The sequence below is a fragment of the Macadamia integrifolia genome, chromosome 7 (assembly GCF_013358625.1).
Source record: "Macadamia integrifolia cultivar HAES 741 chromosome 7, SCU_Mint_v3, whole genome shotgun sequence".
NCBI classification, from domain to species: Eukaryota; Viridiplantae; Streptophyta; class Magnoliopsida; order Proteales; family Proteaceae; genus Macadamia; species Macadamia integrifolia.
Window position 1 is genome coordinate 3,577,564 of NC_056563.1, and position 13,114 is coordinate 3,590,677.

A 13,114-nucleotide genomic window follows, 5' to 3' on the forward strand; every position below is an offset into this window, starting at 1 on the left:
ATCAATGTTTTTCAACCTTAACCCAAGCCGATTGAAACCAAGCTAGATCGATACTAATGTGAATTTATTGGATCATGTTTCGGATTAGGAATTTGTGAAATCGAAACCAAATAAAACCACATCCAAAAACCAATAAGACATTGAACTGAACTTAGAAAACCGACCAAAACCGATGCACACATATAAAAACCGATAGCAACCCAAAATTCATATAAAACTATACTTTTTTCATACTCTTGAATATATTACATGATAACCCCAAAACAAATCGATAAGAAATGGGAACTAAAACCAATTCGGACCGATACATCTTATTGGTTCATGTTTTGGTTTCACCCATTATCACAAACCGAAACCGACCGATTGACACAGTTGCCACTGTCATCTTCCCTCCAATTTTTTTATTTCTCATATTCTCTGTCTCTCTGTCTCTCTGTCTCGCAGCTTTTTGGTTTCCTTCTAGATGGAGAGAACCAGAGATTGTCTTCTTCAAGCTTTTCCCTTTAGTCTAAAGCAACTTCTACCTTGGGTCCCTCCATTTCTTTTGAAAAAAAAAATTTATTTCCTCATTATTTTAATTTATTCAAAATAATTTTTTCTAACTGTAAAGCTTTGTGCACCAGCTTTCTTTTTATTCTTCTTCTTCGTCTGTGATCGACACGAGAAAGAAAGAAAGAAAGAAAGAAAGAAAGAAAGAAAAAAATCCTAGAAGAAGAAGATGCCTGCGAGGAGGGTCTTCAGTCCAAATCCCACCCCAACCCCTGAAACAATCCTCAGAGCCAAGGGATTTTTACTTGCTATTACCATCTCATCTGCTGTTCTTCTCCTTCTTGGCCTCTGCTTCTTGCTATTCTACCTCTGGTACTCTCTATTTAATCGCTCTCGCACCAGCCCTTTTGACTCTGGTTCCCCTTTGAGATTACAAAAGTTCTCTTACAAGGAGCTTAATTCAGCTACCAATAAATTCAGAGATTGTAATTCCATCGGTAAAGGTGGATCAGGGACTGTGTTCCGAGGTATTCTCCGTGATGGAAAATCTGTTGCTGTTAAGAAGCTTGATTCGAATTCGTTACAGGCTGATAGAGAGTTTCAGAACGAGTTGCAGGTTCTTGGTGGTCTAAGATCATCGCCATATGTGGTTACGCTTTTGGGTTTCTGTGTTGACAAGAAACAGAGGTCTCTGGTTTATGAGTATATGCGGAATCGGAGTTTACAAGAATCGCTTTTTGCAGAGGGGATAGGGGTTCCGATTCTGGATTGGAACCGAAGGTTTGAGATCATCGTCGACATTGCTCGTGCTCTCGCTTTTTTGCATTTGGAATGTGATCCGCCGGTCATCCATGGTGATATAAAGCCAAGTAATGTTCTTCTGGGTTCTGATTTCAGGGCTAAACTTTCAGATTTTGGGCTTTCTAGGGTTAAATCGGAAGCTGAGTTTGGGGTCGAATTTAGTCAAGAATTGGGTCGGAGTCAGGAGCTGCTCTGGAAAACTCAAGAATTTTCCGGAAATTTAGCTGCGATTCCTCCAGAAACTCCAACAGAGAACACTCCAAAGGTAGATTTTGCTCTGGGTTGCCAAGCCTCTTCCTCCAAGAATGGTAGAATTGGCTTAAATGTGAAATCTTTGAACTCGAATCCTTCGACTCCTAAGGGGAAGGAGATCTTCTACATGGATATGGCTGGAGAAGATTTTGATAATGATCTTTATGACAGTAGGGAATTAAATTTTAATGCGTATATGTCCATTGATGACACAGCAGCAAGCAGGAGAAAACAATGGGGGAAGGATTGGTGGTGGAGACATGAGGGGAGTGGCGAATTGTGTCGTAAAGATTATGTAAGAGAATGGATTGGAACCCAGATTTGCCCATTGACGAACTCTGATTGGGATGAAGAGAAGAAAAATTCACCTGAAACAACACAGATGGATCAATTAGAGAAAGAAGACAAGGATGGAAATGAAACCCAACGTCCAAAGAAGATTGGTAATTACAAGAAGCATAGGAAGATGCAAGAATGGTGGAAAGAAGAAAACCTTGCAGAAATTAGCAACAAGGGTGACAAGTTAAGAAAGCTTGAACTCAGTTGCAGAAGGGCATTCAAAGTCCCACATTTAGATCTGGGTCGAAGGTTTCGGCTCCGAAAAGCTACTTGTTTGGGGGAACAGATTCAGAATGACTGTGATCCCAATGTGGAATTCAGTTTTAGGAAGAGCTGGAAGAACAAGAACAAGAAGAAGAAGAAGAAGAACAATTCTCCTGGTAGTGATATGTGGAATGGAGATCTATTCAGCCGTGAGCTCAGTAGTACAACAAGTGTAAGAGGAACTGTGTGTTATGTAGCACCAGAATATGGGAATTGTGGGTATTTGATGGAGAAGGCTGATATGTACAGTCTAGGAGTTTTGATCCTAGTGATTATATCTGGAAGAAGACCTTTGCATGTTCTGTCTTCACCTATGAAGCTCAAGAAAGCTAATCTGATAAGCTGGTGTAGACAATTGGCACAGACAGGGAATGTATTAGAGCTTGTAGATGAGAGATTGAAAGGGACATACAACAAAGGGCAGGCAAGCTTGTGTATAAACTTGGCCCTCTTGTGCATACAGAAGATGCCGGAATTGAGGCCGGACGCCGGAGAAATTGTTAAGATTCTGAAAGGGGAGATGGATATCCCTCCACTTCCTATGGATTTATTGCCTTCTCCTTCTAATAAGCTCCACAGCAGATCAAGAAGAAAACAAAAGATTGATGCAGAGTAGAGTTTTTTTAAGTTCAATTTAATTGTAAATTTCTTCCTTTCCCATTTGGGTTCTTGCAGAGTATAGTATTATGTGTAAGTAAATATATATTTTTTTTAAAATGTAAGAAGAATATAGTGATGTTCTTATTGACTCTTTCCTTTGCCATTGCTTAGATGTAAATAGTTGGAGCTCTTGGGCTTGCAGGTGGTCTTTCCAGGCACCTAAAAATGGGAAAATTGATTCCTATACTTCTTTGGGGACCATGGAATGGAAATGGAATTTTCTGAGCTCATGTCTTGCTTTGGTTTATGGATTAGATAATTTTCTTTCAATTAAAGGATGGTATAGTAGAAGGAAAAAAGTAGTAGTGGTCTTAAATACAAAAGAAAAGTGAACATAGATTCACACAATATAGAGATTTAACGAGGTTCACACATTGATGTGATGTGATGTGTTCTCGAGCAAAGAAAAAGATGATTCACTTTGAAAAAAAGTTACAATGAAGATTTCTCTCAAAAGCACCCAAAACGCGACAAGAAAACTTGTCCAGAAACCCTAACACGAAAACCTTCAAATTTTCAGAATAAATGCTCAATAAGATGATAACACATTATATACTCTTCTAAGTTGTGATCAAAATATGTCAGAGCGGATCATTCTTCAAAGCGGATCAAGAATTCGAAACAAAACATCACATATTTGAATTAATGTCTACTCCCTTCATGGAGCTTGGAGCCTTGGGTATGCTATCTCGATTCTATAATGTGGATTTCCTTTTAAGGGAGGAGTTTTTTTTTTTTTTTTTTGTTGATGTAGAGAGATTCATCTAGAGAACTAATAGATGAAAAACATCCCAAAATCATCAAGAAATCAAGAACTATATTTTGAAATCTATGGCCGGCCACAAGTTTATCTTACAAAATCCTTGCATCAACCTCTAGATATTAGAATATAGAGGAATAGCGTTTGCTCCCATCTCCTTCGCTTTCAAAAATCCAGTTTTCTATAAACTGTTTGATTTGTTACCAAAAAATAAAAATAAAAATAAAATGCTAATTTTATATTCTTTTTTTTTTTTTTTTGGGGGGGTGGGGTGGGTGGTGGTGGGTGGGGGTGGAGAGACAAGAAAGATACATATCATATTTAATATCCAATTCCTTAGCCAAGGTTTAACTTGATACTTACTAAGAGTGGTACCACCAACCGAACTGATCATGTTTAGACTTTCAAAACTAATTCTACAATGGGGGAGTATTCCTGTAGAGGGTACGGCTCCTACACATGCACAATGACCAATGAAAACGCATAGGACATCGATAGAGGAGTCATTTCTAATTTCTGTCTGGGTGTAAGTCCATTGCTTTATTGTGATCTAATGGTCTCAGATCTCACACTTTGTAATGACAGAAGCCTCATGCATTAGGTTCACCTTTTTAGTGAATGTAATAGGATCCTATTATTTGGGTTGTTTGGATTTTTCATATCAAATTATAAACTTTATAAAAGGTAGGAAATTCCTGTTACCATAATCCTAAAAACCAGCCAAAATTCAAAGCAAACAACTGGCAGGAATTTGAATTTCATGGCCCTAAGTGATCACTTATTATAACTAGTTTGGGAAAGTGATCACATGTGTTTAATAAACAAAGGCTCCACTAATTAGGTAATTAAGGCCATTTGATATTTGTAATTTTTAATTGGAAAACCAAAAACAAAGGCTCCATCAATCAGGAAAAACTGTCCATTTCCATGCCCACCAGAAGTAATGCAAAGTCTCTTCTTTGTTTTTACCTTTCTCCCATGATAGCCCTCCCCGTGTGCTTCTTCCCTTAATATTATATATAACTAACATTGAGAGAGAGAGATTTGGTACATACTAAGATATGTGATTAGTCTTTGAAATACTGCACTGGCCAGCACTAGAAATATTGCAGGCCTTCTCATAATTAATGTTTATAAAAAATAATAATAAATTTTGAAGAACTGGGTTGCTACTTGCTACCAAGGTTTATAATTAATACTTTATGAAGCAAGGTTTGTGTACTTAATACTTTATGGTTACTATTTTTCTTCTAAAAAAAAAAAAAGGTATTTTTTATTGATAATTTTTAAGTACTACTATTAGTTATAAGGATACTAATATTTTGTGAAGAATTTTAAATTAATTTTTCTTAGAAGAATGCTTCTCTGTATGTATATAAATTAATATACGTATGATAGTGACATATCCTCATTTATATTTTAAACCCTAGCTAGGTTAACTTATGATAAGTATACATTTCATAAATCTGATTAAAAAGATTCCTAAAAATGACTTCAACTTTAAATTGACGAATGCCATTTTAATTAAGGTCATTTTTTTTTGTTAATTATGCTTTTATTGCAATATATCTGTTGTAGGCTAAGTGAACAGATATATAGATTATTTTTTAAATATGGCATGCATAGTACTTTTCCTTTCCCATTTTTTTTTTTTTTTTTGTTAAATCCTTTCCCATAATTCAATGTGGGTTAGATGCCAAGTACCATCAAAAATAAGAAAACAAGTATAAAAGGAAGCTTACAATGTTTTGACTTTTGAGAACATAGTTTTTTTTGCCCTTTGGTTGAACTTAAAGAGAGAATGGTTTCAAATCACTAAAATACTTTATAATTATAAACAATATTAGCAGTAGTTCATAACTATTTTTTCCCCGTTTTTATCAAAAAAAAAAAAAAGAGGAAAAAAACTATAAACCCCTTCCATGAAGTGTGTAGGTAAGGTTGCATACATTATGACCCTCTCCAGACCCCGTAATAACGAAAGCTTTGTGCACTGGGTATATCCTTTCTTTATGATTAGTAATTATTTCAAGACTCCCTTAAGTCGAGGGTCTTAATTAGTTTTTGAAATCCCTAGCCTTGCAATCATAATCTTGGTCTAAGAGCATCAGGACCTTGTGAGCGCTTGACATAAGAGTTTAGAGTAATTTAAAGGAATTGAGCTGTGTGTCTAGATGAACCAGGCAAGTATGCATGCTCAAAGATCTCATATAGCTTTTGAAATCCCAGCCTCCAACTATGTAATCCTAATCTTGGTTTAAGATCAGCCACTATCTCCTAGGGAACTTAGCTTTTTATATATATGATCCTAATCTTGGTTTTTTTTTTTTTTTAATGGTGGAGCAGCATGACCTTGTGAGTTGATATTAGAGCTTTATTAGCGTCTAGATGAATCTAGATAATCCTGATCTATCTTAAATATAACTACTGTTAGGTAAGAGGTGTCATTATCTGGTGATTTAATTAAGCCTTATATTGTTTTTCTATTAGGCTAATTAATACCATTTCAACCATATATATATATATATATATATATATGCAGTACATGATTTCCTTGGCCGGCTATTGCTATGGGGTAAGTAGTGTATGTAGTCAACACTAGTTGATAAGGAGATGATAATACTTATTATTGAGGAAACCCATTTTCATTTCAAAGAGGAACAAATCTAGTGTCTGCTTAGAAAATTTCTGGAAAATAGACAGTAGGCTTCATACATGCCTTGCGAAATGCAGATGGTGTTTGAAATGATCATTTTCATTAATCTAATCACATCAATTCTCGATGTGTCCAAAATTTTCTATGTTTTCTGCCTCATTTCTAGTTGTTGGTTTTCCTGGCAAACAAGCATGGTATAAGGAATAAATGTATTTTAAATAGTGGTAGTACGTGTCGTAAATCTTCCATGTTCAATTTGTGGAGAATGTCTTGTAATCAACAACAACTTAGCCTTTGTCAATCTAAACAGGATTGACTACATGGATCTCCGTTATACGAAACATAAAGAAGGAAAAAGCAACAAAAAAAAAGAAGCGGAAGGGGGTAAAAAAAAAAAAGCAACAAAAATAGCACCACTCGAACATTCTATCAACTGATAACTTGGATCTTTGCCTTCCAAACAACTCTGTTTGAGATCATACTAGTGTCAAGACCTAACTTTTACATCTCTTTTATCCTCTATGGTCATTTTAGGCCTACCCCTACCCCTTTTTGCTCCTAGAGAATGTGTTGTAATCATGGTTATAAAACTCGGATTGAATCAGCTAGTATTCGCTTTAATCAATTCTTGATCCTGACCAATCCAATCCCAATACACAGTTAAGGCCAAACATTAAAACGTTATAAAACTGATTTCTAATTTAAAAGGAAGAATAAATCTGTCTTATATGGTTCATCCAAGTCAATCTAGATTGGTATCAACATTGGCCTTGATACGTACTTCAGACTGATCCCAAGATTTAGAACCTTGGTTGTAATTGGTGTCATTCCTGGAGAAGGCACTTTGTGAGGGCCATTTTCACTCAGAAAAATGAATCAGTTCACCGCAATGCCCTTGCAACCCCGGATACAGGGGGGAGGGAGCAAGGTCACAACTAGATTGTCCCCTCATTCAGCCACCGGTGCAGGGAAACTTTGTCCATTTTGTTGATCTAAGTAAAATGGTAACTTTCTTTCAGTTTCTCTGATTATGGTGGACAAAGGCAGAAAGTAATGGCCAAGAAATTGAACTTGTACACATCATTGACACATTCTGTTTTCCCTGTGAAGAATCAGTGAAAATTAGGATCAGCTTCCATGCATGGATTCAGTTTTACCTGTGGATTCAGGTGAGCTGTGGTGTGCAAAAATCCCATGCTCACCCGGAGGTCTCGAGTTCGAGTCTCTTGGCTGTTACCTACTTCCCTTCCCACCTATAAAAAAAAAAAATCATTAACTAATCACTAGAGGGTAGTTCCCCACCAATAGGTGTCGCCGAACACAGTTCGTATACAGGGGAACATTCAATATGGGGTGGAGGATAGGGATACAACAGGACTGGATTGGGCGAGCTTTTTAAAATTCCAACCCAACCTTAAATCCTCATAGCTTAGCCCAGGCCCGCCCTGACCATGAATTAGGGCCTAAGAATCTAAACCCAGGACCAACCCTGGCCCAGCCCAACCCTGATTGACCCTAACAGTGACCATATTTTACCATTCAGGGCCAGGCAACCCTGACCCTAACCTCGGCAGACCATATAAAAACGTATTAACGTAAATACATTAAAATATAAGACAATCCAAAACAAAGAAAACACATAGATGCTTCCATTACAATTTAAAACAATCCAAACGATGATCATTAATGAAGGGTGAAGTTTGATCATATGAATCTATATTAATGCAAATACATTAAAGTTTAAAATAATCCAAAACAAGGAAATCATAAAAAGTTGCCCACATTACATTTCAAAACAATCCGAATGATGATCATTATTGAAGGATTAAGTTTGATTAGTGAAGTGAGAATCCCTAAGGTTGCAGAGGTAGACAGATCTGGGAATTATTAGAGAACATTATATCATATATATTCAAGGTCAAAATCAGGGTCAAAGTCAGGGTCCAGTTGGGGCCGTGCCGGGTCAGGCTTAGTCCGAGGCCTCAACCCTGGCCCAGCCCAAGGCCAGGAATTTTCAGCCTGACATGCCTTCAGGGCCAGAAATCTTAGCCCAAGCCCTGTTTGGACTCAGGGCGGGTTCAGACCGATAGGACTAAACTTGCGCCCATGGCATGGAATGTGAGAGGATGCTAGATAGAATCAGCACAATGGCATCGTGGGTATCCTTTTCCTGTGAGATTGTGAACATTTTGTATACTATATATTACTTAGGAAAAAGAATACAGTTCATCTCAGACAACCATTTCAGCTTCTTTAACATCGCTAGGGATCCCAATATCTAATCTCATTGTTGATTTATACTGTTCAGGCACTGCTGCACCACCCTGCACACAAATCTCCACCACTGCAGGGGCCTGCCCATAGAAGGTCCTGAGCTCCCGTTGTAATGGTGGGCCGTTGACATTTGGAACATGCCACACATACCTTGGTGGTATCAAGTCATCAAGCAGTGCTGCCTGCCATCCATGCTGCCCATTTCTTTGCTGGTGCTTATATGCTCCACAGTTCTGTGCTTTGTGCCCACTGGAACCCACATGCACCTCTGGGCAATACCCACATACCCTCACTGAATACTTCTTCATAAGCTTCAAGGCTCCTTGTCTCATTGTCTCCCATGCTTGCAGAGTTTCCTCAGAGAGCAAGGCTATTTCTTCAGGGTTGGATGGTGGCACTATTTCCAGATCAGACACTTCACTTAATATGGGTCTATCAATCTCCAGTGTGGGGTCTGGCAGCTCACTTTCATCTGCATCAATGTACTCATTTCTTCCAATGCGGATGACAGGCTTCCTCCTCCTTTTCGTGGGGAGGTCTGGTAGATCAACCCCAGCTTGGATGCAGAGCTCAACAACGGCTGGAATCCGAGGGATTGAGAACCTCTCTTGGTGGGTTATACGCTTCCCAAGTCGGTCAAAGAGGTGGTAGGCTTCAACTGGCAAGAGCACATCCTGAACAGTTGAGTTTGTCCACTCATGAAGACCCCTGCGGACTTCAGTCCGAGGGCCTCTACATGACTTGAATGGATGGCCCACAGATCCAACATGGATTTCATTGCACCATCTGTCCAATAGAAGTGATATTACTAGAACAAGTTCAATGACAATTTTGGCAAGATAGAAAAATAACCAGTCAAAAAGTTTATAGTAAAGGACATTCAATCGCTTGTCAAAAGTTATAATTTCAATTGAAAGCATAGGACCATTTTCTTGGTGGTCCCGATAAGGAATTTCTCAAGTCTAATAATGACCATATGAGATGATCACTACCTCTTGACAAATTGAATAATTGCTGCTTCATTTCAAAGGAGTTCATTCCTTGCTGATTCAAATGCCTGAAATGAGTTGCCACTACTTCATTTATGATTCAAGACTACAAGTTGAAAAATAGCCTTAGGGCATTTCGATCTATTTTAGGATGAAACCATTAATAAGGAAGCTGCAAATCATTTGATTCATTTCCGTAGTCTTTTTCTTTGCAGTCACTCATTTCAAACTTTGCCAGCAGCATGTCAATACTTTGGAATGAAGCAGATATTTCCAAAAAATATGCCCATTTACCTGTAAATACAAAAAGAAAGGTAAACCATAGGAAGAGGGGCAGATAATTACTTGCAAGCCTGTACTGGCACCACTTTCATAAGCTTCTTGAGATTGTTAATCAATGTAACTCTGGCATTCAACACTTCATATGCAACTGGTATCAGGCTCCGAACTAGCAACCCATTTCTTGGAGGAGGGACTGGTCTCTTAGGTTGACCCATACTCTTCTTCTTCCTCTCCCTGGCAGCTCGCCTGAGCTCCAGTACAGGTATTGGGAAGGGCTTCTTCTCCTTCTTTGAGTAGTAACGAGGAAAATCCGCATTTTGGGGATAATTGCTTTTTACAACCAACACATTGGAACAAGTTTGAAATGGAATTTGAGGTGGAACTTTAAACATCACTTGAAGTTTATATTCATTGCTATCATACTGTAGTAGGAAAAACATTGACATAGAAAAAAGATATTAATAACAGCTCTAGTGCAGGGAACAAGAGAAGAAAAGCTTCTTGAGTTGATATTGGCGGCAGGACTCTAAACATCACTTGCAATTTATGTCCATTGTTGCAATACATGCAGTGGGGAAACAATGGAATAGAGAAACTTTGATGGTAGTTAAAATGCAGGAAACAACAGAATAACAAGCTTCTTGACAAGCAGTCATGTAGGTTCAGGTGTGAATTTTGAAATAATTTTTGCTCTATTTTTGGCTGCAATTATGTAGGTTATTTTGCTGGAGTGTGTGGGACATTCTTTCTTATTGAGGGATTTTCATGTTGGGGGATACTTGTATATGGCCTCTTTTTTTTTTGGTTAAGGTTTAGTTTACTGTAGACCATTTGGAAACAGCTTGGCAGCCATTCGATGAACTAGATGGTGGGTCACAGCTCTGTCAGGTTTCCTTTGTGTCTTTTCCTGGTTCTCTTGAGAAGTTGGTGCTTTTCTTTGCAAGTTAACTTTTTGATTACTCACAAGGAGATTGTTCCAGCAGGAATAGTTAGTTAGGAGCTCTCCTCACACATCATATATTCATATGTATTAATATGGATTTGATAATTAACACCAGTGAGATAGGTAGCTTGGTTTCTTTTCACTAAAATAAAGTACTGACAGAGACTATAGTACAAGGTGGATAATCAAATAAATTCATTCTCCAACAGATCAATTTGGAGTGAACTAATTCTCCAAGCCCATCAAAATAGCTCTTTGCTACTACTACTCACCCCTTAGAGAAATAGATCACTGGCCTCAATAAAAATTAGGAAAAAATCTAACGGGAACAGAGCTTTGATTGTAGAAAAGCATCAATCACGAGGAAATCTTCAGGGTACATTTGATATGGGAGATAAGAAATAAGTGAAGAGGATGACAGAATCGAAAGAGAGACAGTGAAATGTTAAGGTTTTTCACAAAACTATTGGATACATTCCTCCAAATGAACTGGGAATCCTGCCTTCCATGTACAAATATCAAAGATAAGAATGCATTTAGCTATATATTTATTCTGTAATAAGTGAAGGCATATACCTAAATTTCATTTTGTTTGAGTTCTTACTATGCTATAAACATGGTTTTGAGTATCTCCGATACTGATACGATACCCTCCGATACGTATCTTAAATTTAGCCGACTGATACGATACACACCGATACGATACATGGAATTTTTAAAATCCTTTCGTATCGATATAAATATATATATCCTACAATACCGATATGTATCAATACACCACCAATACACATCGATATGATACAATATGCCTCGATACGACTCTATGGAAAATATAAAATTGAGGTAAAATGTACGTTTTGGTATGTATTGGTACGTATCGGTGAGTATCGGTATCTATCGATCGGTACGTATCGATCGGTATGTATCGGTATATATCGGCACGTATCGGTGAGTATCGATATATATATATATATATATCAGTACGTATCGGTGAGTATCGGTATGTACCGATACAGTGCGCTACGGTCATATAATGGCCAAGATGGGTAATTTTTCAGAAAAACACGATTTTTTGAAGGTTTTTGTTCCAAAGTTGCTGTCAGTCATATTTCTCTCTAACTAAAGTGAAAATCAAGGTTGAAAACAAGGATTTACATTTATGGGACAACTACAAACCTTGAATTCTTAGTACGATACTCTCAATTTAGTGTTTATGCATAATATATGTTATCAATAGCTTTTTTTAACAAATTCTTTATGCAAAAGTGTTTAAAAAAATGTTTCCTATCCATTTTTGTGTGCATCTTTAGCGTATCTTAGTGTATCTCCGATACGATACGATACCCTCCGATACGTATCTTAATTTTGGCCGACCGATACGGCGACCGATACCGATACTTTAATCCTTGGCTATAAATAATATAAAAACTCTTGATCAGAATGGGTCTTAATGGAATAATAGTGGTGGAGTTGCATGATCGGTGTCAGAACAAGGTCTGAATGAAGTGAGGTTCCAGAGGAGGATCAACCTCCTAGCTTAGTCACTCAAGCTAAATTTGTGGAAGAACTCAACTTAATCCATACAAATCATTCAGTTGACTTTTACAATGGCAAACTGAACCAAAGAGAAATGGAAAACAACAATACCAGCATAGGTTCTAGTGGAACTCAATAATCTACCAAGAATGTATATTATAGATCAGATTGTGGATGCCATTAAATCTGATGTGGTTGCTGAATGCATCTCAATTCCCATTTCAGTTGTGCAGTCATAGAAATCAATTTCTGGTGGATAGTTGTTGGGGCGTTCAAGTGATATGGTGCGGCAAGATTCCTAAAGCTTGTTCTTGGTTCAGCCCTCCAAGATCTATGGTTGCACTACATTGTGATGGATCTCTAAACAATGACAAAGCTTCCTATGGTGGTCTAATCCGTCATGCCAATGGTGAGCCTATTCTTGCTTTTGCAGGGAAAGGAGATGATTAATCAGTTCTAGTATGGAACTTATAGCTATAAGCAGAGGGATCTCTCTTTGCTTGGAGAGAGGCTTCCTTGAGGTCTCCATCAAGTTAGATTCTATGGTGGAAGTAGATATCTTAAAAGGAAAGATTATTGGTCCTTGGAGTGTGCTAGTTCATAAGAATCACATCATCTCCTTAATGGGCCAGCTTGTTCGTAGAGATATTAGACATGGTTGGAGGGAAGTCAACCAGACGGCTGATTATATGGTTGCTTTTGCTACAGGTGGTAATGAGGTTATTCTCCTCCCTTCGGACTTCATCACTAATCCCCTTACTTTCATCTAGGGAGATTTGGATCGTGAGATTTATTATAGATGTAACTGAGTTATTTTTGGTTTTATCTTTGATCTCTGTTGAAAGTGTGTTTTTCTTTGATCTCTGTTG

General features: G+C 37.7%; 2 protein-coding genes across 2 annotated transcripts in view; one reads left to right on the forward strand and one right to left on the reverse strand.

The window, feature by feature from the left end:
* Positions 1-377: 377 nt before the first annotated feature.
* LOC122083919 (putative receptor-like protein kinase At1g80870) lies at positions 378-2,900 on the forward strand. Its single transcript, XM_042651864.1, has one exon. It carries the CDS (start codon positions 719-721, stop codon positions 2,759-2,761), a length of 2,043 nt encoding a protein of 680 aa, XP_042507798.1. The 5' UTR covers positions 378-718; the 3' UTR covers positions 2,762-2,900.
* Positions 2,901-8,394: 5,494 nt separating this feature from the next.
* The window catches only part of LOC122084599 (APO protein 2, chloroplastic), a 7,717-nt gene continuing 2,997 nt past the window's right edge, over positions 8,395-13,114 (reverse strand). Inside the window, exons 2-3 of the mRNA XM_042652981.1 lie at positions 9,830-10,188; positions 8,395-9,281 (exon numbers count right to left, since the gene is read on the reverse strand). Of these exons, the coding sequence (XP_042508915.1) occupies positions 8,453-9,281; positions 9,830-10,188 (1,188 nt within the window). The 3' untranslated portion in view covers positions 8,395-8,452. The remainder of the gene's footprint in view (positions 9,282-9,829; positions 10,189-13,114) is intronic.